Source organism: Tachypleus tridentatus, chromosome 2 (genome assembly GCF_004210375.1).
Source record: "Tachypleus tridentatus isolate NWPU-2018 chromosome 2, ASM421037v1, whole genome shotgun sequence".
Classification (NCBI taxonomy): Eukaryota; Metazoa; Arthropoda; class Merostomata; order Xiphosura; family Limulidae; genus Tachypleus; species Tachypleus tridentatus.
The window spans coordinates 124,031,617-124,058,305 of NC_134826.1; the positions used below are offsets into that span (position 1 = coordinate 124,031,617).

Consider the following 26,689-nt stretch of genomic DNA (forward strand, 5'->3'; position numbering starts at 1 on the left):
GGTGTGATTCGATAACAATGGCGGCCTTTATAAAGCTGACATAGAGAGCGGATAAGATAGATTAACGGTTGATTTCTATTGTAATATATTTTATTTATTTCCCAAATTAAAGCAAATCCTTTTTAAATATCCCCTTGAAGTTATAAAGCCAGGATTAAATTCGTAAGCCTCGTTTTTAAACGTTCTTAAATTAGCGGTGAGCCGCAATAATCCTCGCTCACATCGATCACAAGACTTGCTACAGCAGCTTAAGCGATTTTGCAGTTTACTGGTCCGTGGCTTAATGGAGCTCCACTGTATTTTGGAACTGTGGTTTTGCTTTACAATAGGCTAAATATTATAAATTTCAATTAGCCTATAATTTGTGCATTTTAGATAACATTTTTGTAATTCCTCAGTACCACTCAGTATTATTTTCTCTTTCACCAAACTGATCCAAGATGTTGTCAACACTTAAATAATATGGTGATCATTGTAACTGTATCTCTTTTTTTGTTATTTTATTTTTTAGGAAGATGACATGTTGACTCCTGAGAAGAATTTGGGAGCTATCAGGAAAAAAACTGAACCAGTTAAATTACTAGAAAGTAAAGTTAAAGGTGTGTAGATATTTTTTGGACTTAATTTGTCTGATGTCTAAATGTTAGTGTGAGAATCATTTTTAATTCTTTGCTTCATCAGTAACATAGTCATTAATATAGAATAAAATCATTCAATATTTTCATGCTTTGCTGCAACTGAATTGTCTTAAACAAGACAGGCAGTGTATATTAGGTTTCTGTGTCATTGTCTTCATAAATACAAAATATTATGAATTGTTTTGTTATATTTATAAAATCTCTTAATTATTTTTTCAGAAATATTCTAGAATTAGTAGCTTATTTGTGGACTAAATAAAGTACTGATGTTGATTTTGGGATGTAGTTGCCATATTATATTCAGTGTTGGTTGTTCATGGTATATAACAAGAGACTAGTGGGATGCCATTTCCTGTTCTCAAGTTTATTTATTGTTTAATATCAATTTTAAAATGACCATGAAGGTGGATGTTCTTTTGTCACTGACTAAATGCATGGCAACCCTGCAATAGAACAATAGGGACATCTGATTCTTGATTTACATAGCTTATTCCTTTTCAAAAAACTCCATATAAATATTTTTGAACCTTTAATATTTTGGTTCCATCTGAATGATTTCAAAACAATTTATTTATTCCTCATGTTTTAATAAAGCCAAAGAAAATGTATTTTCAACATGATAATGTAGATTTTTTTTCTAAACTGGAGTGTTGAAGATAGTTCAGTATTTTTATAATTCTGAGTTGAAAAGTTCTTGGGCAGCTGTTATTGCTAACATTTAAATGAACTTTTTGAGCAAAAAATTAGAAGGGTGGTTAACATTAACATTTTTATATTATGTTGGTTAATAATTCATTTCATTCACGACCATTTTACTCAGTAACATGGATATTAGCTTGAGCTTATTTTGTGAATGAAGGAAACCTGAGTACTTCAAGAAAATTTCAATGATTAGATAAGAAGGTCACACATCATATTCTATAAAATGGGCTTATCTATTACAGTGTCTGATAATTTCTATTGTTGTAAAAAAAACTAGAATTAGCCAAGTTAAAAAAAAATTGAGGATGCTTATTACTTTGACAAGACATAAAAAGTTTGTTTTAATAGTCTGGTTAACTAGAAGTAGCCAGGCATAATATTAACAACTTGAAGTAAAAATATCATCACTGCATTTTAAGTCAAATTATATATTGACAAATGTTTGTAATTGATGTGATACATAATAAAAAAGAAATCAACATTTGTATCTGTGATTTAATTTTTTAATACATTTTTGTAGTAAATGTTATTCAGTGATGATCAAATAAACTTTACAGTTAATTATTGATGCTCTCAAAAAGATTTTAATTAAAATTTTCTAAATCTAATCGAATTGTTAACATTTCAACAAACCCAACCTGAAAATGAAATTCAGGTTAAGCAGAAAAAACAATGAATGAAAGAAAATTGTTAGATTAGTAGAAAAATTAGAGTCTCTTTGGGGTATAAAAAATTTCTAGAAATATTTTTGAATAGTTATTTTAAGTACTTATTTCTTTTGATGATGTTTTATATATTTTCTTGAGAGCTGTCATCCTGAAAAAGAAGACCATTCACTTGAATAAAACTTTTAAATAGATTAATTAGCTAGTTTTTATATTCTTTATGACAGGAGTTCTCAAATGTTTTAGGATTGGAAACGTTTTTCATCGATCTGAATAACTCTCATAATTTTAAGAATAAATCGTGTTTTTTTTGTTTTGTTGTTGTTGTTTTGCAGATAGTTTACCCTCATGTTAAAGAAATATGAAAAAACTTTGATCTTACCATTTTTGACTGACCCCACTTGAGATCCTTCATGACCATGAGAGGTTGCAACTCAGTTTGAGAACAGTTACTTAACATACAAATTGCTGAGCACATGTTGCATTTAGTAGTACTAGAAAGACTTCCAAAGATAATTGTATGTACATTCTTAAGTGGGATTAATGAGCATTTGTAGCTCTTGTATAAATGGCCTGGGCTCTTAATTCACAATCTGCAAGTTATGGAATGAAAAGCCATTGTTTAACATGCTCTTCCTTTCAATTGTAGAGGCATTATAATATATTTGCCAATCCAAATATTCATTAGTAAAGAATAGCCCAAGAGTTGGAGGTATGTTGCTCCTTGACAATTCAAAATTTAAGATAGCAGTAGACAGCCTTAGTTGTTTTGCCATAAACAAAAACTTACAAGTATGAATAATAAATTACATCTTGTTACTGAGTTCAGAATGGTTAAATCTGATTCTGTGTGCTTCCTTTTTGTAGATGTTTACAATTATTTGTTGATTTATTCTGGTATAAACAAATTATTTTTGCAAGTGAAAATTCAGCTTTATCATGGTTGTTTCCAGTACAGATAGTTTTGTTTTGTAACCAGACACTGGGATAATACTTTGATATCTTGAAGAAACTGACAATGTGTGTGTATTGGATTAAAAATGCATATAAGATTAGAAATACTTAAGTAATTATTTGTACTTCTCTCTTTCACTGTTTTCTTTGTTATTTATTAAGATAATAAATACTGGTGGTTTTGCTGTGTGTGTTTGATAAAAAAAAAAGTCAAATACTAATGCTTTTTCTTTAATATATTATTAGTATAGCAGCTTGAGATAGTATTCTTTAGTAGAATAGTGATAGGTTTTGATTGGAGACTTTACTAATTTAGTTAAATTGTCAGTAACTTTTGATCAATGATCGCAACTGATATATATTGAATATCTAGAATGATTTTAAAATAATGTTTTGGTCTTACAGTTTGTTATTTTCATTTTCAGTGAATTTATGTATAATTGTTATTATATAGTTAATAGTGATTCATCTGACTTATTGGTTCTCAATTAAACTCATTTAGATTTTGATGCAATTATATCAAATAATGCTTATGTTGCTAATCCTCATATCATTTTTGAACTCTCTTTTTTTTTTTAATCTGCCATTGGTAGACCCTTAAAACAGTAAATAGATCAATTTTACTTATCCTTATTAATTTTTGTATAAATTAATATAGTCTGTCCTGAGAACTTCCAAAATCTTATCCCACATTTGGGGAGTCAATTATGAAAATTTTTAAAATATAAACATAAATACTTATTTTGTGTAGACTTGTTTTCATGTAAATCTCTGGATACAAACCATAGAATTCTCTTTGACTGCCAAGGTCAAACTTCAAGAAAATTGGTTTCATTAAGCATGAAAGCTCTAAAAAAAACAATAAAAAACTCCAATTTTGGAGGTCTCATTACAACTTCTTATAACTTTTTATTCCTTTATGTTGAGAGGATGGAGGTCAAGAGCCTATAGGTAAAATTAAAGTTGTCATTACTAAATTCATAAGAGAACTTAAAACATTTTAAAAACCAAAATGTATACAAACATACACAGGTACAATTGAGAATTGTGTTAGGTAGATAGATTTACATTAGGTATAGTTACAGAGGAATTTATTTGCTAATTTTCTTATCAAGAACTGCAAGAACAACTGGAACAGCAAAAAGAAGAACTGAAAGCTAACCAAACAGTGGCTATGGAAAAACTGAAACAAGCTATCTCCCAAAAAGATGCTGATTGGTCTATTAAAGTACAAGCATTGGAAAAGGTGAAAATAAGTTGCACCATTTAGTGTTAATAGTTTGTTTCTGCAAGGTATGTTTATGGCATAATAAATGGTTTAAAATGTGAAGTGTTATATTCTCACTTTGTGTCCTCTTCTTTTGTGTATCAACTTTACTTATGTTGTGCCTTTATTACTATCAGGAACTGACTCACACAAATGTAAATATAGTGTAACCATTACAGGTATTTATTTTCTTATTAGCAGCACCTCTCTCACATTATGGTTTCATTGCTTCTGTAGAGTTCAATGCCACTACATACAGATCAGGTGACAAAGTACACCACTATCAGAATAGATATATCAGAATATATCAATTCCTTTGTTTTGATTGTGCTGAAAGTAATTAAATAATATCAGCAATAACTGAGTTAAAAGGTTTACTAATAATTTGTAAGTTTACTATTGGGCTTTTGTAGTTTCATGCCCAGCTTATGAGATAATTCAGGTGCTAAACAGCTTCATACACAAGCTTATATATATCTAAACATACTTGACTAGTAATAATTTTTAGTGTTGCTATTTTTTCATTTTAGTCAATTATATACTATACTCTAACATTATCTGTCTGCATTGCTTTGGGAGAACTCTGATTCTTACTCTAAGTGACATCATTTCCATTAAATTTTAACTCAATGCTACTTCCTGTTAATAATAATAATAATTTGGCCCACATTTAGTTTACTTTCAATTCTTCTAGCATGGTTTCATTGCAGCATTTATTCCAACTCTCATTTTCTAATTGCCATTTGATTATTCATTCTCAATTCTTATCTCTATCCTAATAGCAATTAAAAAGTCATCTCTTCATTCTTTTTAGTAGTTATTTCATGATTTATTTCTTCACTCACTCTTACCTCTGTTTCAGAATTTAATCTCATTTGTTATTGGCTATTTTGGCTGTGTGTTACTTCTGCTAGTGTCATATTTTACAACCTGACCACTTCTTGTTCATCATCAAACAAAATTGGGTGTGGTATATTATCCTCCACCCTTACAACTGTTTTACATTCAAGTTCTTGACATTTTCAAATGATCTTAGTTAACCTTCTCAGACTTATTAGTTATGCAGGTACAAAAGGTATAAAGCAGTAAAAGTAAGCACAAAAAGATGTGAACTGTTATGAGACTTGTACTGTTTAGGATAAACAATTGTGGATTCATGTTATACTTTGTAGTTATTCTAGAAAGAAGTAAGGGTAATTTGAATATATTTCTTATTTTACTTTTTTCTTAGTGGTTAAAAGATTGGTCCAATCAACTGAATGTATTTATAATTATGGTAGAGAAAATAACATAACATATTTAAAAAAATAATTATTAAGGATGTTTTAGAAGTTACAAATGAAACCTGAAAATTTGTAGATGAAGAGAAGTATTTTTAAAATTAATATAAACACTTTGCACTTAGAAAAGTCAATACTTTAATTTCATAGACAAATTGTTGGAAAAATATTCATTTAAAAATCTGAAGAAAAATACTTATATTTTTTGTAAGTTTGACAAATTTTGTCAAAGCAGGGGCATAGCCAGGGGGGTTAACCCCATGGACCCAAACTTTTTAGACAAGTTTAGTTGCCACCTGTGAAGTTTTATAAAGATCTGTGATTGCATGGCAGATAATTTCACACACAACAAATGGTCAAATGCAAATTTCTGACTGAACATTCGATTTGAAGTGTCTTTTGTACTAGAAGTTTTCGGTATCATGTATTGTGAAATCATACTATAATAGAACTTTTGCTTATATGATACCCGAAAAACATTTTTATTATGTGATGTGTAACCCCCAATCTCACAAAATTTTTATCATGTGTGCATGCAGATTTGCAATAGAGATCTTGATTTATCCCATTGCCTCACAGAGACAGAGGCGTAGCCAAGGGGGGTTTAGGGATTAACCCTCCATGGACCCAAACATTTTAGACAAGTTCAGTTGCCACCTGTGAAGTTTCATAAAGATCCGTGATTGCATGGCAGATAATTTCATACACAACAAATGGTCAAATGCAAATTTCTGATTGGAGACTCTTTTAATACAGCAAGTTTTGTCAGAACTAGAGAAATACAATTGAATATCTATGAAAGGCTCAAATGCCTGTTCGTTCTTGCCAGGACATCTACAACACAGTTTGGTTCAACTTTTATATCACGGTGAATGTATAATGAGGCCAGGCCATTCAACCGATTTTCAGTGGTGGTATTTCTCAAATATGTTTTGAATCTTCTGAGAGTTGACAACGAACGCTCCACTGAGCATGTTGACACAGGCAGCGTGACAAATACTTTCAACAGTCTAGAAATGACTGGGAACATTTCTGAATTGCACATTGCGTTTGCATCCATGACATTTTTGGTCTGTTGTTTGCAAGTGATTTGTACCAAACCCTAAGTTCAACTACTGCAGCTAGTGAAGTGCTGTCAATGTCAGCCTTGTATATATTTACCAACTCTTTAATTTGGTCACATTGTTTTGCTGTAGGTTCTGACCATTCTGTGGTAGATCCTGATGGTAGTGGACACATGAAGTTTGTAAGGAGAGTTTTGTGACTGGACAGACGGTCACATATTTGTTCAAGAAAGTGAACAACAAATGGTACAAATGCAACAAAACAAAAGTACTCCTTAGGGCTAGTGGTTTGTGGGTTAGCATGGTACATCTGTCTTTTAGCCTGCCTTGGCATTATGATGTCAATTTGAAGCTCACTACACAGAGATTGAGCCTCACAGAAAATGTTGTTAAATTCATTCACAGTATTATTTCTGAGTGAACAGATTAAATCTTCCACTATTTCTGCATGATGCATCGCAGCACCTAAATCAATGTTCTGTTGCTGCAATGAGTTTCACAGAGGTAAACTAAAGGAAAACAATTTAGCAATGGTAAGTAGAGTGATGATGAATTCTGGCTGTGTTATAGAACACAACAGTTGATTGGCTTGCATGACAGAATCTCTGTCTTGCTAACCTGATAAGGTCTCAAGGGCATCTTCAACTGCATGGATTAATTCTAGAAAGACAATGACTGAGTCATGCCTCTCAACCCACCGGGTGGGGCAGAGACCTTTCAAATTTTTTTCTTTCGATTCAAATGCTTTATTCTCCACCGATAGAGCCAAAACATGCTTTTGTTTGGATGTATTGAGAAAGTTTTCAATGCTAGAAATTACTCCCATGCAATTTCGCACAGGAATTTCTTTACAAGTATCAGAAATTGCCAAGTTTAGGAAGGAATGGACACTGCAGCATACATAGGATGCAAGTGGGAATTTATCAGTTATGAGTCTCTGGACACCATTGAATTTCCCACTCATAGAGGCAGCACCATTGTACCCTTGTCCTCACAGGTAAGCCATATCAATACTATATTTTGTCAGATTGGTTATGATAACATCAGCCAAGTTTCTGCCTGTCACATTATAAACAGGTATAAATTGCGAAACATCTTCTTTCATTGCAACAGAGTTGTCATTGGCACACAGCGAAAACTGTTCAATGCCTGAAATATCTGTTGTTTCTTCAGCTAATATTGAGAAACACTTTGCAGCATTAACCCTGTTGACCAAAGCATCAAGAACATGAGTATTACAGGCATTGATAATTTCATTTTGAATTTGAGGACTCAGATACGTAGCATTCGTCTTTGTACTCTTAAGGCTTGCTGAAAGCTTGACATCACCCTTTGCCCTGTAGCGCAAAATTGCTCGTAAATTCCCATCATTATTGATGGGCTCCTCATCAGTTTCACCAACAAACATTGGACCAGAATCATATTTTCCCCTCAAAGCTAAACCCTTTTTCCCACACAGCAACACAGTGTCAATAATAGGCATTAAATATTGCTGGTTCTATTCAATTTCTTGCTTATAAGTTGCATCAAGCTGCAAGTGCACAGATGAACTTGTGTTTACAACCTGTAGAAAATTGTTAGCTTTTTCTTTGCTGTCTTGGTGGTACTGTTTCAGTTCATGTACCTTGAAGTCTTCAACAGCCTTCTTCCAGTTTGTGTATGGAAATTTCACTAGTTGTCCCAATTTCTGGTTTCCAACACCAGCACCATCAGGAGCAAAAGGACAGCAGTACTTGCAGTAAGCACCCTTTGCATGTTGACTGTAGAGTAGCCATCTCCACTGTGAAAGCCAAGAATGCTGAAAATGCAGCTTTCTTAGACCACACTGGGGGAAAACATAATCACTCCCTGGCTTCCAGGCATTCTCAAGGAGGCATTTATCTAAAGGAGACAGAAAGACATAGTTCTAATTAAGTTATTTTGCACATAGGAAAGTTTGTTATGAGAGTACAATAACCTTTAAGAGAAAAGCTTAGAGCTGTACTTCACAGAGCAGGCCTAACATCCTGTGGCTGTAGGCCTACAATCATTAGCAGCAATGAATATTCAGTCTGAAACTTATCAGAGTGTTTGCATGATTTTTAATACAAAATTAATATAATGAGGAGTCAACTTACCTGTTTACCAATGCTGACATCATCAGAAATGTAATTTCCAATGTCCCAGACTGGACCTGAGATGGTAGTGGCAGCACTGGTAAAAGGCCACGGTGATGACTCTGACAATTCAGTTGACAATTCTGATTCAACCTGATTGGCTGCAGCAGAATGATCAGGTTCAGCCTCATGAATGGGTTTAAAGAACCCATGCAGTGTCTTTTGCTTTTTCAGGCTTGACATAGTGAATGATTGCTTATCGCAACTTCTTTTTGTTAACGTCACATTCACAGTACCATGGTGTTGCCAGTCTGCCATGATGCCACCCACTGTTTATTTGTGAAGTTAATTCTTGAAATCCTGTGAATCTGAACATACACTGTCCATGATATTTGAATACAGATTATAGACACTATAGATATATTTTGCACTCTACTGAGTGACTGTATATTTTATATGTTGATGACAAGACTGTAGGCTTACTTTGCTGGGCCTGATAACTTTTAAGTTATATATTATATATATATATAGGCCTATATATTTATTTATAATTAAAAAAGTAAACAAACACCTCAGAATGCATAATTCAGGCTTTTCTTTTATGTTTTTATTAAAAAATTTCCCCGAGGGGAGCAAGCCAGGGTCCCCTAGCATGGCTTCACACCTATGATGCTTGCATCAAGCAATCAACCCCCCCCACGATATGTAAAGAGTTAATGGTAAAATAAACTGATACCTCCACCCTTGCATTGTTGCTAAACCCAATTACATCTAATGTATCTAACTGTGAGTTTATCATCTTGTACTAACTTTTCTCCCCAGAATTTTATTGAAAACCTACAGTAATGCCTTTACTGCTTTCTCATCTCTTAAATTGTATAATATGCATTAAACTATCAACTATACAATTAATTTGAAGCTTGTATTTGTTATATTTATTTGTAATATTAAAATGAAATGTTCAGGCAGTTACAAGTTTTGATAAAATATAGATTTTCAACACTGTAAGATTGTCTATTTATAATAGTATGATTATTTCTACAAGTTTTTTGACATTGTTAAACTGTCAATTTTGAAGAATTTTTTATTGTTATTAACTCATTAGTAAAATTAAGTTAAATTTTATTATGCTTATGGCTAAACCACTTGCAGTGTTTTGTGTACAAGTAAAATTTTATTTTCATTCAATTAAAAAGTATTGGATAAGTTTCATCTCAACTGGCATGAAACTGAAAAAGTATACTTGTAAAAGGCTATGTAAAAGATAAAGTCAACATATTTAAACTGTAAAAAAGTAATATAAATCTTGTGGTAATTTGCTACACTTGCATATTTTTTTTTATAAAGAGTCCCAAGTGAAATAAATTAATATTACTTAGGGTTTTATTATTTTATTTTTAATTTATGAAGCTGTTCAATACAATTGATATTTTGTATAACTAACTGAGGCATGATGTAATGATTAGAATTCAAGGTTGCAGCTTCAAGATTTAAACCACAATATACTAATGATGGGATGGCTGTAGCCTTAAATTTAGGTATACTTATGTGAAATTTTAAAACTAATTTGTTTGTGAATTGAGTTTAACATAGACAGAAAGCAAAAATTATTAGTAACTTGTTAAAGGTAACTTGATTTCTCAATCAACTTATGACACCGGTTTTGTCACAGTATATTTTAAACAAGTGTAATTCTACAAAGTTTAGTTTATGTCATTTTACTTGTGATTTTTTGCATGTTTATGTTGAATGAACAATTTTTTGAAAGATCCAAAGTAATTTGAAAATAAACTGTCTGATTACATTTGCTAAATCCAACTATCTGATATAAGGTAATGAGTATTCTGAAGTCTACTTAATTTCTTTCTTACATAAGCCTATATTACCTGTAATATAAACAAATTAACATCAAAAATGTTTTATAAACATGAAGTATGCTGAAATGTTATAAGTTAGTCTATTTGATATAAAACATCAATAATTTGGAGAAACTAAATTCATATATGTGTATTAAATTCATAAAAAACACAGTGCAAAATATTATGAATAAATTTTTCTAAATTTTAGACTGAATTAATGGTAAAACATTTTTAATATATTTGATCAATTTATTCATTTTAGGAGAGGTTAAGGCTAGAAGATAAATTACGAGAAAGTCAAGTAAAATTGCAGAAGTTTATAGAAAAACAAGAAGACAAGGAAGAACTGCAGAACTTTCAAAACCAAGAAATGGCCAAAATTAAACATCTGGTAATGTCATTTTGTATTTTATCTAAATGGATAAAATTTATTTCTGATACGAAACATAACCTCTTCTTACATGTAGTTTTCCACATTCAGAGTTGTTTTGTGTGTGTGAAACTTTATTTGTCACTTTTCTTGAGACTCTCGCATAATCTCACTGATTTCTATGTAATATTGTTGCATTATTGCATGCAAATGAACATTGTGACAACTCTTCACCAATAGAAGTGTTACATCACCTCCAGGTGCAGCTGACCTCTTCTCTGCTGGTTGTTGACACTTCTTGATTTGGTGCTAGTATGTCTAGTATGTTCAAATGTGGCACATGTAAAATTTCTCACTTCACTATCAATGTTTTGTTGAAGTGTCTACAAAACTGACACTTGTGGAAATATTTTTTGTTTTTATATTTGATCGTTGGATGGAATCCATTCAACTCATAACCTCAGAAAGAAATAAGGGTAATTTGAATATATTTATTTTTCTGTTGTTTTTCTTTTTAATGGTTAGAAGATTGGTCCAATCAACTAAATCTATATATAATTATGGTAGAGAAAATAACATACAACATTTTAGGTTATTATTAAATGTTACAAGGCTTTCATATAGAAAATATCAGAATTTTAGATTAAGTATTAAGATTTTTTAGTAAAAAATTTTCTCATTAAAGATTTTGCTTCAGAATGTTGACTGTGCAGCATGAAGAGTAATTTTCATTTTAAGTTTGAAAATACATTTTTGCATCAAAACATTTTCAAAGTTTATATGTGAAATTTTTGTAACCTGCAGATAATTATCAAATATTTTAAAGAAAAACTTTATTTTATCTATTATTTTTGCTATCAAATTGGAATCTTTGTACATGTTCAATAGATTTGAGCAATGCTCATAACCATCATACAAATTAGAAAGTAAATATAAATTATACTTTTTTTTTTCTTCAAGAATAACTTAGAAACACAAATATTTAATCTAAGTAGCTTAAATGTCATAATATTATATTAATATATACTTATTACTTTTATTATATGGACCTGTAAGCCATTGCTGGGTAACTTGATAGAATTTAGAATGAGACAGTGCACATGCTCTCAAGTTACCATATCCAAGAATATTTGATTGACCTTTAGTCTTTACAAAGTGACTTGTCTTGGTTATGTTGTAGTGGACTAGTTTTTTTTTGAAATACAATTACATTTCAGTTATACATGTAAATACATTATTATGATTTACAAATAAGTTTTCAACTTGTTTTTTTTTTAAATACAAAATAGAAAATGAAGTAAAGCAAACAATTATCTCTTCTATTTACAATCTTTATAAACAATTACTGCTTGTCATAAGTTGCTAAGCCTTAAGAAGTTTCTGACATGAAGAATGTGAAACTAAATAATTTTTTATATAGATGTTGTACCCTCATATGAATAATAAAAAAAGGGTCATATATTACTATATCAATACCAAAAACTTCCATTATAATTTAGCAAGTTTACTTACAGAATTGTATTTGGGTAAAATAATATGAAATTTTAAACAGGCTAAAGACTCAACTTACCAGTACAAAGATTTGTCACAAAAGAAAGAGATGATACCATTATACTTGAAAATGGCTGGAAAAACTAGTTGTGAAACATTCTGAGCTTTTGATTGGTTATTCATATATCATATATAAAATTAAGTGTATGTAAGGGACTGTTCTCTAAAATTATAGGAGATGAGCAGGGCCACTATGCTTGATTCATTATATTAGTAATATCTGATCATATAGAGAAGATAGGAAGTTTTTATTATATATTTCTGCTTTTAAATATTGGTAATTTCAGTTCTTAATTCTTATCAAACTATAAACTTTTTTTTGACATCCTAAACGTGTAATTCTGAACCTGTGCTGCATTCAACTTACCATGTGATGCATACAAATAAAAGTTTAGGTATGTTTTTTATATAGTTAATTTTAAATTGAAAATTAAATAATATATGAAAATTTGAATTACAATCTACAGTGATACCAATTTAATACCAAACTTAATTACATAAATTCATGAAATAGTAGTTCAATAAAATGTTGAATGTTAGTCAACAAACACGATGCCATGGCTGTCGTGATAGGGTTAAAGAATTTTGCCTCTGCAGACTTTGTGGCTCTTATTTTCCTCACTGTGAATTTCATACAGACAGTAATTTCCACACTGTCTAGGATTGAGCATTAGGCCTTTGTTTACCCTGGACAGATTATCAGAAGTTCGTTGGCTGCTGCTTTGTCTATCAGAGGATGTGATGTCCATTGTGTGATGGGTCAATGGTGGAGTGTTACACATGACTTGGGTCTTTTTCTTGCTTTAACATGGACTTCTTTTTTGCCATAATTCCCATCAATCAAGAAAGGAGTTTTGGTACTGTTCTGCTGCTACCTAAATTTCCAAACAATTTTGCCTGTGCAGATGTGTATCTACCTCAACTTTCTGTATTTTTCCATGATTTCTGGGATATGTTACTTCCCTGCATTCTCTCATGTTTTTTTTTATTATTCTTCACTTTCCCTTCTTCATTCAACCCCTTCTTAAAAATATTATTGTTTTTTCCTCCTTCCCTTCGTATTTGAGTCCATTCTGAGAATCAATAAAAAATAATAATTTAATTCTAGTAATACATATGCCTTATCCCTCTTAGCTGGTTGACATACTGTGGCTTATGATCTAGTTAAAGCACTTTTCTTAGACTCTCAGACTTGGGAGTTTCTTATTTATGCATGAGGTTGTTCCATTGTCTGTTGTCAGTGTTTCTCAGATGTAGTTTTCTCACTTTCACCTTACTCTCATTATCTTTTTCTCTAATCTCTTCTCTATTCTTCTCCATTTGGAAGCAATCCAGTGTTCCCTTGAGCAGTTCTTTGTGCACACTCTTTCCCTTCCTTTTTTTCTGTTTTGCTATGCTCTTCTTCCTTGGCTGTTTATTTACTCATTTAAGTACTCATTTGCTTGTATTTTGTTTTTAAAGGAATGCCCTTCTTGTTCAAGTACATTTACCACCCATCTTATTTAATGGACCTTTGTCTGGCTCATTTCCTTCTCCAACAAGTCTTTGGTGTGAAACATGGTTCTTTGTGGTCATGAACTGAGATCTTGTGCCAATGTTTTAGTACTGAATTTAATTATTATTGTTTTAATGAGAAAGGAGTACCTATGAGTATCAATATTCACTGACATGCAGTATTTAAAAATCTGTTTCCTTATAAAGAGTTTGGATACATTTATGAAGCATTTGTGAAATAATAGCTTCACACATAGGTTTTAAATAATGACATCAGAACACTCACTATATTTTTGACTTTCTTAATAAATACATAATGGAACCACTAACCTTACTCAAATATATTTAGTTTAAGAATATAACGATAGTTTATATTGTATAGCTCATCTGGACAGAATGAATATTCTATATGTATGTTGATTTATAAAAGCTTAAAGGAAGGCTTTTTTAAGGAATAACTATATATTTATTTGTTCTTCAACAAGACACAGTAAAAGAGTATCTAAAAGTTTAGCTAAATTTGAGAAAGTCATCAGAAATTGTAAATTCCAAAAGTGCTTTTTTGTTTATGTGGCTAAGTAATTTTAGAACCAGCGAGATTCATGAGCTAATAAGCAAAGAATTGTTAAAAACTGATATAATCATTATAATTTTTAGTTACTGATTAGTCAGCAACAAGTGAGAAGTTTAGAGGATAAACTGAAGGAACAGAATGAAGAAGTGAACCGAGCACACCAAAAGGTTAGAGATATGGAAGATAGAGCAAATCAGCTTCAAGTACAAATAGAACAAGGTAATAAAGAACTTGCCAAAGTTCGGAAAATGGAACACGATAAGGCAGAGTTAGAGCTCGAAGTTGATCGCCTCAAGCAAGAAGCACTGCAGGTAAGAAAAATGGTTCTTTTTGAAGTGGCTTGGTGCTGTTCCTACAAACTTGCATATAAAAGTGTGTTAAGAATGGTCATTGTGGTGCAGGGAACTTTATAATTCTTTTCTTCTATTTAATGTAAGTAGAAAGTTTTTTATAACCTGTTTCTTTTAAGAAATGCACACTTTTTTAATATTACTTAGTAAATATTGATAGAAAAAACCTTTACAAAATTTTACATAATTGTCTATGTGCTTTGTGTTACATTTCAAAATGATAGTTTTCCAATTAATAGAATTTTTTAAAAGTTTATATAGCCTAATGTTTGTATTATATATAAAGGTTTATTAGTATTCATGAGGTTTGGTTAGTCTTCTAATGCAGTCAGTAGAATAGAGTGGTTTTCTTTGTAAATTTTGAATGCTTATTCTCAAACATTAAACCTATACTCTCTTTTGGCACATTAAGTTCGTATTAAGAAATGAGAAAATTGTAAGAGCTTAAGTAACTAGTCTTTAAGATTTTTAATTTCCAAAACATACTTACCATCTTTTGACATTGTAGCTATTTCTTGGTCTCCCAGGTTTCCACTTCTTTACCTATTTAAACATTGATCACACTTGCTCTAGTCTCTTACATTCCACTCTGAATGCCATTGTCAAAATATAATTTGGAGAAATTTCCACAAACTTCAGTGTGTCCTTTTTCCAGGTACTGTATATAAGTGCCTCATTCAGATAATGTGATCACTTTTTCTTGACAAAGCATGCAACATTGGCTTCTTCATAAGTGTTGTGATTATTAAAATTTTAATATACAACTTTTGATGTTATTTGTGTTTTTACAATTATATTTTTGGTTATATTTATTAATTGGCATTAAAAAAAAAAACTAACCAGGCATGAATTTCTGAGCTGTTGTTTCTGCTACGAAAGCAATCAGACCTCATGTATTCCACATCTATTATCTTACATTTGTCAACAGCCAAGGAAGTGGTCACTCAGTCAAGGCTGCTTATGATATGATCCTTTCCCTGGGTCCTGATGTGGCTTTTGTAAATGACCTAGAATTGATGGGGGAGAATTTAGACTCACTTTTTCTGGCTTAATCCTTTAGTAGGTTGGTCTTGATAGAGAACAGTTTCAATAACTTGGCGTACATATTCCCAAGTTATTTGTTTTTGCACTTTGTACCTTCTCTACTAAGCTTGCTTTCATATCAGTGTCTTTGCATGCCATGTCCCAGGAGTAATAAGCTTAATTGCAGATCATTTATCTCTATCCAACTGGATTCTTCCAACAGAATGGATGCTACATTAAGAGATGTTTTTAGTGATTGATGATTTTGTAACATAGTGGAATTCTCAACTGCAGTTGTTTTGGTCTCCTATACCTTATCCTCAAGTATTGGCAATAGATACATTTAGTCAGAACTGGATGGATTTACATCTGTATGCCTTTTCCCCCATTTTGTCTGCTGCCCAGAATTCTGACTATGGTTTATTCCACTCCCTGTCAAGTTATTGGCCAGTATCTGCAGAAATGTCCATCTCCACCATTTCTGTTTTGGCCATCAATGTTGAGACAATTTTTATCATACATTTTACATCCAAGTGTTTAGAAACTCAATATTTATGCTTGGAAATTATGCAATCTTTTTGCTAGACATAAGGATCTAACTTCCAAGGTTTCTTTGTGTTCAACTAAATCCCTCCATAGACCAGTCATGTTCATTTACCAATGGAAATGGCATTCTTATCATTAGTTTTGTATGAAATGGAATTTAAACCCTCTTCAGACTAAAATATCTGCATTCTGTTTTTTGACTTGGATTTTTGACATAGGTTTTCCTTCATCTATTGTTGCTTTATTTAAGGCACCCTTAGCAATTATTTTTTTGTATTCCAAATACAGAAAGATTTTTGATTCCCCAGTGATATCTGATCTACCAAAATCTTTTTGCATTTTTTTAGCATAAACAGCCTTTTAATTTATTGAACTAGAAATTTTATGTTGTTTTACATGTGTTAGCTCATCATCCCTTCAAACCTTTAGCATCATGTTCTTTGTATCACTTTTTGTTTAAATTATATATTTTGTTGTTATAGACATGTGGACATTGCCAGTTGAAGTTATTTGCAGTACATGTGCTTTGGACTCTATGCCAATCTACCTATGTTTTACTTTAACCAAGTCGTTTTTTTTAAAGACTGATAACTAGAGAAGGTGAAAATTCCTTCTCACCAATCCATTTACCAGATATTTCTCAATTTTATGACTGATGAGATCCTGATTGTTTGTTATTTTTTGTTCAGACCCTCAGGTGTTATGGGAAACATTCTTACTCATTTAGGTGTACTAGAAATTGTTTGTTTGTTCATTGGGATTCTTTTAATTCCTGTGATTTATCTCCCATTACTTTAAGGAGGTGGCTTCACAATTTGGTTTACATTTCTACAATGGATTGTTGTTATAGGAGTGGAATCTTCTGAAAGCTATCTACATCTCACACAATTTGTCATAGTTCTTTGTTGTTAGCTGCTTGCTTGAATTACATACATGACCTAACAGTTTTAACTACATCCACAAGATTTTAACACAAAAGTGAGCAACTTTATCTTTTTTTTTTTTCCCCAAGATCCCTTTAGTTTTTACAGAATCCTACTCTGTGGCAAGTGTTACTCAGGCAGATATGCTTTATTACTTTAATTCCACACAAGCAATCACTTTTTTCACTATAATTACTACAGGTTACAACAGGCTCTGTAGAAATGAGGTGTTCCATTAGACCATCTTGGCATCTGTTGGATGATATTTTCATATTTTTATGGACTGCCATGTATATACTTTCAAGGGGATTCTGCCTGTTATTTTCTTATCATTATATTGAATAAATTGGGCTTGGTTTGTTTTAAAAAATTATGGAACTTCATTCCCTTATTGCATTATTTCCAGATCACTGTTTCTCAGGGCTCCTGATTGTACATTACCCATCTGCTTCTAGTAGTGGATCTTGTGGGAGTCCTTGCCATACCAAATTTCAAGTCACTGTTGAAAAGTGTTCCTTCCCTCTTGGAAAAGAGGATGAAGTTGGGAGCCCTCTTACTCATATCCCTGGCTCTGCAGTAACCTACTAATAATTCTAATTCAGATTTGTTACTATAATATCCAGTTGGGGAACATGGCCCTTTTCTTCAAAACTTAAATTTATCATGTATTGTTCATTAAAGGAAGTCCACTATTATATTCATAATTCTGAATGTGAAGTTGATCCCATGTCCATCATAAGTCCAGGTGAGTGGAGTGCTCCTTGCCCAGTTGGTTGTTGAGTGAAGGTGAATGCTCATAACTCCAGACCAGACAAGTTCTGTTCTTTTAGTTGAGTAAAGCATACACAATCCCATCATTCTGAGCCTGGCATGTAGCTTTTCAGACTTCTTCAGGTGAAGGCAAAAGTTTGCCCAATTTGGAGCTGCTTACTTTCTTTTTGTGATTCCAGTGATTTGAAACATTGCTCTATGCATACAGGTTGGGTTCCAATTAAAAGTATATTTGTATATGTTATATTGTGGTCCAATAGCCCTAGCCTCCAGTGTGGGTTGTAGGGACTAAGACACCTTTAAACCCTAAATTTTGGAACCTTGACTATCTGGTTGGGGTTGGCCTGTAATAATGATTATTCATTCCACTCTTGATACAGGAACTAGGTTCTGGGTGATGAATATACCTGTTCTGGATATAGTGCAGTATATCCCCCACTATGGTACCACTTTTCTATCAGTGTTCTACATCAGCCTGTTTACTTTCTCAATGTGGGATTCTAGTTATAGTGGCAGCAGATAGTAAGTATGTTTTAGAAGTCAACTGAAAATGTATTTCCAATAATATTTATCTCCATTGACATTGCTACCCTGCCTCTCTAATAAAAGCTGGTGTAAGTTTCAAAAAAAGTGGTTACATTATGTGAATGAGATGCTTTTATACAGTACCTAAATAGCGGGCACATTAAAGTTGGTGGAAAACTTTGCAAATTAGATTTTTAGAAGGGGATTTTTGTTGGGTATAAAACAGTGGAACAAGCATGATCAATGCTTAGATGAGCAAAGAGTAGAGACCCTGGAGCCTGAGAAATAGCTAGTGTCAGCAGAGATAAGTATTATTGGAATCATATTTTCAGTTTAGAGAAATGTTAACTTTAGTACTGTATAGTGTCTAATAATTGAATACATATTTTATTTAATATTGTGTATTAGGTCCTCTAACATGAATTTTTGACTTACTGGAAGGACAGGCATGGTCTTATTGTTAACATGCTTGATCTGAATGAAAAGTTTCATGGCTTAGTGCTTATTGCCACAGAAGTATTCTTCACAATTTTAAACTGTGAGTGCACTTTACGAATGATGATAAAATCCTGTTACCCAGCTGATACTGTTGAGTAGCTGCCTTTCTCTAGTTTACTAGTTAAAAACTAGGAATGGTTAAACACAAATAACCTGTAATGTTGTTTTCCACAATAACTCTGACAACTTAATGGAAACAGAAATCTATAAGGTCTATGTAGAGTTCCCCAGCACCTTCAGTAGGTAATATTAAAATTTTGATTTTGGTTAGTGGAAGAATTTCTGAAGAAATATGCTACAAGATCAGTTAACTGAAATGGTTAACAGACAATAGATATACACATTCAGTGTCAAATCCTATACATTTTTCTTATTAGTTAGGATATATATTTTGTAGAGTGACATATCTTAATGCTGATTATGTATTATAAAAATAAACCATCAATTTATAAAAGGATGTATATATTTAATATTTGAATTAAATTTTGTTTTTTTTGTACTAACCGACAGGTGCATTATATAACCTTCCTCATAAAGAGCTGAGATTCATGGTGGATTATTGTAAATCTTCTCTCTTCATTCAAGTAGTCTGATATCTTTGTACTGACTTGAAACATGCATGTATTATATTTTTCATGCTTTTTCTATTTTAATTGTTAAAATATTTCATATTTTCAATGGTCATCTTTATAAGGTGGCATAAAAATTTTCAGTATAATTGCAACAAAGATATCAGAAGTGTTCAGTTTTTCACTTGAATTGTTGTAAACTAATTGTCAGAGTTGTGGTTTTGGTTATTATTGCTGTATTTCCAAAGCACACCTTGTCTCACAAAATGACTATTACTCAACTTCCAGGGTTTCATCCTTTGCTCATTTTAGTATATGTTTGTTTTTTTCTTGCTTGTACCCTGCTGTCACACCAGGGAAGTCTATGAACATAATCTATAAAATCCAACATTTTATTTTCCTAATGCCAAACTTTGTTGGAAAACTTTCAGGATCAACAGCCTCAGTGATGACAAGCTAGAATCATTGTTAACATGGACATTAGCTCAGTTGTCAGCTTCTACCTTCATTGCTGCTGTCGTTGTACCCTTGACTTTCATTGGCTCTTACAGGATATCATAGTTCCATCTTTATTCAGGGGTTCTGACCCCTGACATTAGCCCTTCAATAAACTGGTACACAGAATAGATTCTTTCCATATCCAAGACTTCTGCTGCTTGGTCAGAATGCCACCAGAGATGTCATTGATTGTTGTATATCTTTGTGTTGAGAGGATGTTTGGATGTGGTAACCTTGATTACAGATTCATGGGCATTACAATTCATTGAGTCAAGATTAGTCATTAAGCTCACATCTTCACCACCATTATCCACTGTATGGTTTCTTTCTTCTGCAGATCTTCAGATTTCAGAACTCTATGGCTATCAGAGTTAAGTTGGTCTGAGAGTAGACTGAGAGAGTCATGCTAGTTTTTCCAAGATGTTATTCCTATTGGTTTTGGGGCCTAAGAAGGCAGGAGAATGGTGTCCAATCATTTATCTTTCTCTTCCAAGTTAATGCCTAGACTCTTCAAGCTTCACAAGTGACTCATTCTTCAATATGAGTTGTCATTTTTTTACTACGATTGTGGTTGTCCAAGTTGTATGACCATTTTTACTTCCATTCCCTAGTCTTATGTGCACACCATTCAATAGATGACTGGTTGCTTCTGGCATCATCTTGTCAATTGTCAAAATGTCACACAAGGATTTTTTCAGAAACAACCAATGCAAGCTTCATTCTCAGAGCTGAAACATTTTTTCTTATTCCAATTCATTGTGTCATCAGTCTGGGTATTTTCATCACGTATCACAGTTGGTCTTACCTATGGAACATGAAGGCCTACTCTTACTCCCCTCTTCTTCTCCCATTGTATGGGTGGTTCTTTTTCCTTTTGGAATGTGGGCATCATTCATATCCCTCGTGCCTTTGGGACAAGAGCACAAAAGAGATCCTTTCAATGGTCTTTATGCAACTAAGAAATCATAAACACTGATTCACTGGATTCTCAGTTTTCTTATTCGGGATCATTTTTTGATCTGAAGAGATTGTTAAATCAGGACAACACTAAGATATGGCTTTTCTGTTGTCATATCATCCAGAGATACATCTCTTCACAAATACCTTACCTTAAGATGTAGTTTATGTACCAGTAGTTTGGAATTCCAAGTTTTAAGCATGGACAATGAGATTTACCTACACAACATTTCAGTCTGTTTTGTTCTTCAAAAAGGTGGTACCTCATGGTCTGGGTTTATTAAGGAGAATATTGTTTGGCTTCCTTCTGACAATTCCACAGTGGTGCCTTGCATTTTCCAGGGTTCCTTGTTTTCAAACCTTATATTTCCTTTTTGAGGACCAATGCTATATTGCACTTCTAGCTTGCTGTGTTCCACAGGTGATTACTGCAGTAACAGATCAACTGTCTCATCCCAAAAGGATTCTTCCAACAGAATATATGCTGCATCTTAAGGTTTTCTGTTGAATTGTTTCTCATTTTGAAACCCTGATGATTGGTAACTTGGCCACACATTGGAACAACCAACTATTGGAAATTTGGGCTTTGGCAATGGATGCATTCCATTAACCCATGACAGGATTATAACTCTAGAAATTCCCTCCAAGTCTTATGTTACCCATGTTACAAACTAAGTCTTGTTCCAACCCATTGTCAGGTCTTGATGATAGCAATGGATTGGCAGCTACTCCCTGATTTCTATTTCAGTGGTACCTTTTAGAGTGGCTACCACTTCTTTCACCTTCACTGTGAAGGTAGCTCTGATCTCACAGGGTACACCAAAACTATCCAGAAGCTCAACCTTCAAGGGTAGAGGTTATGCAATCCTTTGCACAGTGTTGGAGTTTAATTTCTAGGGTTTTCTCAGGCTTTGCTTCATCCTGCAATAGACATTTATCAGTAAAAATGGCATACATTTTGGAAGTGGTTTATTGAAAGGAGGTTGAACAACTTTGGTCAAAAATGCCAACTTTAACTTGTTTCTTGACATGGTTCTTTGGCAAGAGTTTTGCATCTTCCACAATTACTCCATGTAAGACAGCCTTATTGACTACTGTGAAATACTCAAGACAAACTTTCAGTTCCACAATACTCTCTGGCTTTCTCAGTTCACTTTGAGTCCTATGTCCCAAATGACATTTTCAGTCATCTAATTGGTATATTGAGGTTACATTACATGTCCTTTCTCCACACCATTTGTGACCTTACTTCATGTGCCATATCTCACCTTTACCTGACAGTTTATTTTTCATTGCTGCTGGCTCTGATTAAAGTGATTTTCACTGGTTGTCCAGAGGATGCTTTATCGTTCTTCCCTAAGATGCTGTCAGCCATGGAAAGGAATAAATCCTTTTCACTGGTTCATTTGATCACCATTTTTTACCTCTATGACTAATCAGTTTCAATAATTTGTTGTGTTTAATGAGGGTTTTGAAGGTTTTGTTGCTTGCATCAATGTTTTTAGAGGTGTTAGGTAATGACTTTTTATTCATTGGGAATATTCAGTTTTCCAAGAACCATTCCCTCTTATATTGACAAGGTGGGTACAGGATTGTTCCATGTTGCTTATTCTGGGCTTTCTTTGAAGTCATGAAATCTTCTGCGAGTCTCGTTTAATTTGATTTGTCACATTTCTATGTCCTTTAGAGCCCAGTTGAATGCATGACATTATGCAGGCTGGTATGTGGTTGACCCTCAATATCTCACTTTATTTGCATAATCTGACAATATCTTCATCTGAAGGTGTCTAACTGTCCTCTGTGGCTTTCTTAACCACTACCATTATGTTATACAGAGGTGTATTTGCTTTGCTACCTTTGTCTATTCTGTGTCTCCAGGGTCTCTTTCCTTGTTTTAGCACAGGATCCCATTCTGTAGCAAATGTTGCCCAGGCAGATTATTTTAATCAAACCAAATTTTTGCAAGCAAACACTAGTTTAATACATTTTATCTGGGTTGCAACAGGCTCTGTAGAAATGAGTTGTTCCATAAGACCACCTAGAGCCTGACCAAGTGGTATTACTGTACTATAATGGACCACCACTTATGGAATATTATGAGTATAGCATAAGGGGATCCTGCCCATCCATACCAATTATTTGGATTGAATAATTTGGGGTTGGTTTGCTTTTAAAAGTTGAGGGAACTTGATTCACTTATTGCATTGTTCCTCAAGGCTCCCCAACTTGCATTACTTCTCTGATTCTATTAGTGGAGTGGAGAAGTCCTAAATGCACCCAGTTTCCAGTCACATGGTGGAGGACAGAGTGTATTTTCTTCACTCTTGGAGAAGAAGCCAAAGTTGGGAGTTCTAATACCTGGGTCATTGGATGTCAGTAGGAGAGGTGCCAGCTAACATGAAAGCTTACTCATAGCACTGGTTCAGATTTGACATTTGGCTCTCTGGATAATTTGAATGTGACCCTTTTTTTTTTTTAATCAGTATTGGTTCAGTACATTATTCATGGAAGAGGGTTCTTTGTCTTATAAGTTTGAATATAGAGTGGTTCCATCTTTGGTACTTGGTTGAGCACAATTTGTTCCATGTCCTCCCCATAATTGTGGAATTTGCCTTCTCCACACAGTTGGGAAGTGAGGATGAGTGTTGATAAATCCATACCAGATAAGTTCTGTTTTCTTAGACTGAGTAAGTCACACAAGATCCTGTCATTTCAAGCCTTTCACACTTCTTCATGCTGAGGAGAAGGTTTGTTCATATTGGTGTTGCTTACCTTTTTGAATTGATTCCAGTAGCTTAGAATGCATCACTCTACAATTATAGGTTGAGATCCACTCATAAGTGTGTGTGTGTTTATATATATTATGGTCCAGTTGTTTTAGCGATCAATGTGTGATATAGGGACCATGGCTCTATAATTCCAGCTCTGAGCAATGGAACCTTGGCTGTCTGCTTGAGGCCTGACCAATACCAATGATCAATTGGGTGAAGTTCCACCCACAGTATGTGAATTAAGTACTGGGTGAAGAGCATACCTCTTCTGAACATGGTGCACTTCTCACAGTATGGGTGCCAGTTTTCTGTTTGTACACCAATGATCTATGCACACACTTTCTGTATGGGTAATGCCATCACTGGCCACTCTACCGTCTCAGTGTTGGATTCCAGCTGTAATAGGAGAAGAGGTAAGTGTGTTTTGGAAGCTAACATTTTCTTAAATTGAAAATGTATTTCACATTCTTCCACCTTTTCTCCTCACTAAGAGGCTGTGGATTGAGTCAATCTCAAAAAAATAACATTATCTGAATGATGTGCTTTTATACAGTACCTAGATAGAGGGCACATTGATGTAAGTGGTGAGTGTCAATGAGACAAATATCACCAAGGGAAATTACGTGGGTATAAAAGACTCAAGCAAATGAGAAAAAAATCAGACCAATGCTTAGAAGGATAAAGGAAAAAACTCTGTTGAGTAATAGCTGTATTCTGAGTAGAGGTAAGTATTATTGGAAATATGTTTTCTATTTAAGAAACTATTAACTTGTTATATCTGATTCTTAACAGCAGTATGCATATTGACAGAGGAATGTTTATTTAGTAGGTGATTTCTTCTGAACCAACTAGATCCATAATGGCTCAACAGTAAATCCAAAAAGACTTAACATTAAAAACAAGATTTTAATAACCATGTTGAGCACAGCATAGATGGTCCACTGTGGAGCTTTGTGCTGAACAAAATAAAGAGGAAGTAAAGAATATTATGCATTACAGCTACAGAGTTTGTTTGTATACTCTGCTTTAGGAGTTCACAAACATTTTAACTTGAGACCCTCCTCCAAGACCTAATAAAGACCCCCAACATATGATTTAATAGAAATGTGAGATAACTGCTCTGATATAGCTTATTTTCATTGCAATTTGTTCTTTGAAAAATGTCAGTGACGTTAGTCATTTTTATGACAATAAAAAAATATTTAAAGCAAATATTGCTTTGTTTTGTGTCAGGAAAATTTTATGGAAAACATTTCTGCATTTGCTGATTCTCCCTCAAGCCTATCTCATTGACCTCAGTTTGGAAACTACTGCTGTATTTGAAACTTTTTCTAAACATAACTTTTATCATTTGTTTCAGAGTTAGTTAGTTATTCTTGGAAGTATATAGTCCACAATATTGGTCAACAGGACTGATTTAGTCAGTGTTAATTATATTTAACATTTAAGAATAGAAAAATAAGTACACAGTTGGTATTTACTATAAAATTACTCTCTGTTGAATAGTGTGAATTTATGCTTATATCCAAAGTACTAAGTTAACATAATTGGTTTCTAATAATTACTAAGACCAGGCCAAAAATAGTATAATATTTAGATTTTTTTTCTTAGATGTTGGTTTTAAATATTATATACAAGTTTTAGACTAATTTGTGTTTTTAATTTTGTTTTTATATCACAAGTTTTTGTCTCAGCCAAGATGGAAGTATTTGTGAAATGTGCATATTATATTTTTTGGAAATTTATTTGCAAGTATTAGATAAGTCTGCTTAATAACAGTAGGATTGAGCAGGAAAATTAAAAGTAGTCTCCAAATTTTAAAACTAGATCTTCAACTGTGTGAAAATGATGTGAAATGAATCAATTTTTATTTACAGGCAAAGCAAAAAATATGATGTATACTTGCATAAACATTTAAAGAGATATTCATATTTCTTCCATTGAGATGAATATTTAGAAAACCATATATTTTACAATCAAGCAGATTTCTGAAAGTACCTAGGTTCTGTACTGATAAAGGAAACACTGTATCGTTCCTTTGCATTTGCATTCAGTAACTCAGTAGTATATGGGAATGCAAAAAACCCAGGTTTTGATAGCCATGGTGGACATAGCATAGATAGCTCATTTCACTGCTTTGTGTTAAACAACAAGCAGACAAATTCTTTGCAATAGTGTCACCAGTTAATTGATCATTTTATCATAGCATTTGCTGGATAGAGCACCCAGCCAGGCATCATCAACTTGGTCAGTGATGGTCACTGAAATTACTGCCCCATTCCTACACCAATAAACAAAGTTGCTACAACATCCTTACAGACAGATTGTGCTATCCAGCACAACAAATCTATTTCAGTGGTTTTATGGACCTTGCATTTAAGTGAGAGCTACATAGAAATGGACTCAATGAAAGATTACACAAGTTGCTTTATTAACAAATATGGTGGAAAACTTATCATGTACATGCATATTGCAAGTATCAAAATTGTGTCTTTTCAGCAAAAAAGGAGAGTTTTATGTGGTACAGTAGATGGAATTCAAATACCTTGTTTCATGCTATGTCATTTTTAAGTCTCTTATGGATGGACATAATCAAACAGTGCAACTAAGCAATGGTTTAAACATCCAAATAAATGGGATATATGTGTTCTAATAAATGCATTGGATAACCCAATAAAGTGAGAAACAGACTTGTTTTAGTAACGGAAGCCTTTCAGTGTGTTTAAAAAAATATGTGAAGAGGA

General features: G+C 32.9%; 1 protein-coding gene across 12 annotated transcripts in view; it reads left to right on the plus strand.

Annotated features, from left to right (window-relative positions):
* The window catches only part of LOC143245011 (golgin subfamily A member 1-like), a 93,204-nt gene that overhangs the window by 11,747 nt on the left and 54,768 nt on the right, over positions 1–26,689 (plus strand). For all 12 annotated transcript variants that reach the window (XR_013025427.1, XR_013025426.1, XM_076490743.1 and 9 more), the window contains exons 5-8: positions 512–599; positions 4,075–4,205; positions 10,788–10,916; positions 14,598–14,825. Coding sequence is in view for 10 of the 12 variants with exons in the window: in XM_076490743.1 (XP_076346858.1) it covers positions 512–599; positions 4,075–4,205; positions 10,788–10,916; positions 14,598–14,825 (576 nt within the window). In the remaining 2 variants the exon portion in view is untranslated. The remainder of the gene's footprint in view (positions 1–511; positions 600–4,074; positions 4,206–10,787; positions 10,917–14,597; positions 14,826–26,689) is intronic.